This window comes from Natrix helvetica (assembly GCF_964273705.1).
Source record: "Natrix helvetica genome assembly, chromosome: Z".
In the NCBI taxonomy this organism is placed as follows: domain Eukaryota; kingdom Metazoa; phylum Chordata; class Lepidosauria; order Squamata; family Natricidae; genus Natrix; species Natrix helvetica.
Genome location: NC_138554.1, coordinates 111,897,057 through 111,901,268, shown reverse-complemented (window position 1 = coordinate 111,901,268; position 4,212 = coordinate 111,897,057). Strand labels below are relative to the sequence as shown.

The window sequence follows — 4,212 nt, the reverse complement described above, 5'->3', positions numbered from 1 at the left end:
TTTAAAGAGTTTCAGAGAAAAAGAGGTTTATATCGAACCATGACTGAAGAATTAAAATAATAAAGCTGCAAACTTTTCTCCAAAGTTTCATCCCATCTTTTCTTTGCCTCTTCTTTCTGTCTTCCTCTTTCCTCTACCACTCCTGATGCAAACATTTTCCCTACTTCTCTCTGCTGTGTCTGCCCCCAATTGCATACATATATTAGACCAGCCCCAGACTAATGCATAATCCAAACATGACTAAATTTGTCCTGCCAAGATAGCCTTTAATTCTACCACCTAAAAAGTTTATCTAGGAAGCAAGAGGTGAGAAATCAGATATTCCATCCTAATCAAGTGTGCACACTTGATGATGTCAACATTCCATCCTCTCAATGATGGAATTCTTACCAGCTTTGCAATTGAAAAATACATTTCCCTTTGTTTAAATATTTGTCTCATTCACTCAAAATTGTCCATGAATTAACTTACTTAGATTTCCTGCCTCTCAACCCCAAAGAGTATCAAAATCTCTATCTTTCTATTGTTCACAGCTCATCTTTCTTGCAAAGCAGGCATCCAAGGATCATTGAATGAAGTTTGGCCACTTCTCCTCAGTGTTGTGTTCCTTCCTTTGGCAAACTTCCACCAGAAAATTAGGCCCAAAGTATGAAATATCCATCAATTTAAGGTCCATTCCAGATTTAGCATAGTATGCTGAAGATTGCACTCAAGCACTAACTAGGCAATGCTCATTGGGCTGAAGGCATTCATAGGAGCTAGGTATTTTGTATGTGGCCCAAAACAATCCTTTTCACTCAGTACAGCCTAGGCAAGCCAAAAGGTTGGATACCCATCCTTTAGAACATCAAATTGTGTTGCTAGATGAGATCAATATTTATGTTATCCTAAAATATATTGCCATCAAATAATTTCCCCCCGTGGCACAAAAATAAATTGTGAGCCATGAAAGGATCCACCATGAACTCTATGCAAATAATTGTCAAGAAGCAGAATTATTTCTTACCCCAGTTAACTTGTATGACAAGAAAATGGATTTAATTTACCTTGTTTGATTTGAAAACAGGTTTGTTGCAGATAGGTTGGGTGGTCCCATTGAAAGAGATAATCTACATGAATTCAGCTGGGAGCTTCATATAAGTGAAATTGAATATGAGCTTAAATGCAATGTGGTACCTATTGGGAAGATTGAGAAAGGGACCTTCTACCACAGAGCTTTGCTTTTCAAGGTAAAACTGTGTAGCTCAGAGGTGTCAAACTCAATTTCATTGAGGGACACACCATTGTGTTTGACTTTGGGGACCTGGGGTGGGTGGGCATGGCCAGATCAGCGTCACTTGTCGAGGTTCCGTTTTCAACCACGACAGCTCCTGCAGCCCTCTGCCAGCAAAAACAAAGATTGGGGAGGTAGTGCATGGTCCGCCTGGGCTCCATTTTCGGCTGTGACTGTCTCCTGCAACCCTCTGCTAGCAGAAATGGAGCTCCCTGAACTCCCATTTTCGCTGGCGGAGGTACCATGGGCCGACCCTTCACTGTTTCCAAGGCGGCCTCATGGGCCAGATCTAAGCACCCTATGGGCCGGATCCAGCTTGCGGGCCTTACATTAGATACCACTGGTGTAACTAAACAAATGTGCTGCTCTAAGTTGCATACTTTTAGTTTTAATTAATATGTATAGGCTACTGTCCCATCAGATTCAATTTAAGTATTCTAGTATTCAAATTATAGTATTCAATTTTTTCCATGTGCACAATATTTTTGCTCATACTTGGTATTGATTTCCAATCAATAAATATGCATTTTTCTACTGTACACTGTTTTATAAGCTCCATTAAAGTCAATACGACACCAAAAATGAACAGAAAAAGTCCTATGTATGAAAAGGCATAAACTGTGACTCAAATCAGGAGCACATTTTAGAGCAGAAAAAAATTATGGGAAGACTAGACATATTTACTTAATCTCATTTTGTTTTCTGTAATATGTAAATAACAATACTGACCAAATCTATATAGTAAGGCTTGATAGTAGATTGATGAAGGTATCTAAATGTCAAAAAATGGCACTGAATAAATGCTATACTTATTTAATGAAAAGGAAGTAATAAATGCTATCAGAATTCTGGAAAACAGCAGGCAATAGCAAAACAAAGTTTTCTTACAGCAATTTCCTGCTGAAGTAAAAGAACAGCTGTCAGAATTTCTTCTGCATCAATACTATTATCTCTTTGGCAAGTTGTAACATTAGAGGCATTGCTTTTAAGTTAACCCTTGTATTTATGGATAAATATATTAAGAAATACTTACCATTATTAGAGGTGTTTGAAGATTTAAATATATATGTACTTTGTATGTAGTTAATTCCAAGTTGTTGACTAAGAATTCAAATGATTTTCACTGAATGATACAGTGAAGAATATAATTTGAAAAATAACATGTCAAAAACAAGTCCATTGTGTTTGGCAGGCATAATAAACTCAATAATCTTTCCATCTACAGTCATTCTTCCAGTGAATTCTCAGAAGAAAAAATGAGAATGTGTCCTCTGTGTGGATTGACTGAAACCAACTGCTGTTTGGCTCCTTACTGACCCCAATAATTCTTTATTAAATAGTATTCAATTGACTACTTCTTTTTCTTTTTTAACCATTAGTATACCAAATTATAAAGCATTATTACCAATGATGTATCTCTTTGGCTATAATGAGAAATTTAGAGTTGCAATGGTCCTTCAGATTTTTCCACCCTATATCTTGTAAGTCTACCAGAATGGCAATCACAAAATAACAAAACGAAAGTGTATTTTTATTCTTCTTTTCATAGGTTCTGGCAGACAGAATTGCTATTAATTGCAGCCTATACCGGGGTGAATATAATAGAGGGTGGAATGAGGTGAAATTGGTTGATGATTCTCCTTTGGGAATACCTGGACTTCTGCTTCCCCCGCAAGTATATATTGTGGATCTCATGTATCAACCAGGCTGCCTCATGAAGGAAGAAAGTCCAGAGGCAGATTGTTATCGACGGATTTGATTATTTTTTTCTTAACTTTCCTTACGTATGTATTTATTTGCTTATTAGCATTTCAGTTTGCTTTATTAAAATCCTACATATAGGGCTTATTTTCCAACTTGGGAATCTATTCCCAGAAGTTGGGAGTTGGAAGGAGACAAAATTGATCGTATTTTACATTTTTAAAAAGACTTGTTGAATAAATAAAAAAGAATTGTATACTTGAAAAATTAAAACTGCGGAGAAGCAAATGATTGTTCAAATTTACAAAGCAAAATGAGTGATGAGAGTTACCACAAAATGCTGCAGTGGTTCTTCATTTTCTAAAAAAACCAAAAACACCCTATTAACATTTGGATGGCTGTAGATTACATTGAACTATTTTGGATAGCTGGTGGCATAATGATGCAAAATAATATTTTCTTTCAAGAGGATGAGCTTTTTGATAGGACTTTGGATTTTTTTTTCTATGTTAAACCTATTTTACAATGTATAATTTTTAAATATTTTTCAACTGAAAATGACAGGAAACTGGAGCACTATCATCAAATTTGAATGTAGGAGCAACAACAAAAGAAATATGGGATTGCCCCATCCCGTTTTATAGCTGTGTAGAATTGGGAAATAGAACCATATGGTCTGTAGGGCCTCGCCAGAAGGGATTTAGGGAGTCCCTAGACTCCATGCTAAAGGCTACATTAAAAAAATTATGCCCAAATTAAACCAAAAGAAATTAAATCAATAAACTTTGATTTTTCCCTTTTTCAGAACTACAATAAAACACCAACAATTAAACTAGCAAATATTCCTACCCAGCCCAAGTGATAGTGATCAGTAGTGCACCCCCATGACATGTTGACTTTGCAATGCCACTTGGTATGCCTGGAAGCTGGGACAATCAAGGCACCGCCACTGTCCTGATACATACAATTATATGCTGTTTATGGCAGCCTGCTTCCATCAAATCATCCAGTAGAAATGAGTGCAGAAGCACAGAGAAAAAGTAGAACGTTTTCTGAATGTACTTTCATACTCATTAGCTTGTCAATTACTGACACTGCTTTTTCATGCTTTTGTTTTGGCAAGTACGGTTAGAGTGTTGGTACAGGAGTGCATGATTTGTATTTGGATGGAACAAAAGAGGTGGACATTGAGCCCAAATAAAAATGCAGAGGGTACTGGGAGATGTTATTATCTCTGT

At 36.5% G+C, this 4,212-nt stretch overlaps 1 protein-coding gene across 7 annotated transcripts in view; it reads left to right on the top strand.

Annotated features, from left to right (window-relative positions):
- ARMC3 (armadillo repeat containing 3) overlaps positions 1-3,265 on the top strand; it is a 135,197-nt gene extending 131,932 nt beyond the window's left edge. For 6 of the 7 annotated variants that reach the window (XM_081932921.1, XM_081932920.1, XM_081932916.1 and 3 more), the window contains 2 exons: positions 1,067-1,229; positions 2,823-3,265. In XM_081932921.1, the coding sequence (XP_081789047.1) occupies positions 1,067-1,229; positions 2,823-3,032 (373 nt within the window). In that variant the 3' untranslated portion in view covers positions 3,033-3,265. The remainder of the gene's footprint in view (positions 1-1,066; positions 1,230-2,822) is intronic. The other variant, XM_081932922.1, reaches the window with a different exon arrangement.
- Positions 3,266-4,212: the final 947 nt, after the last annotated feature.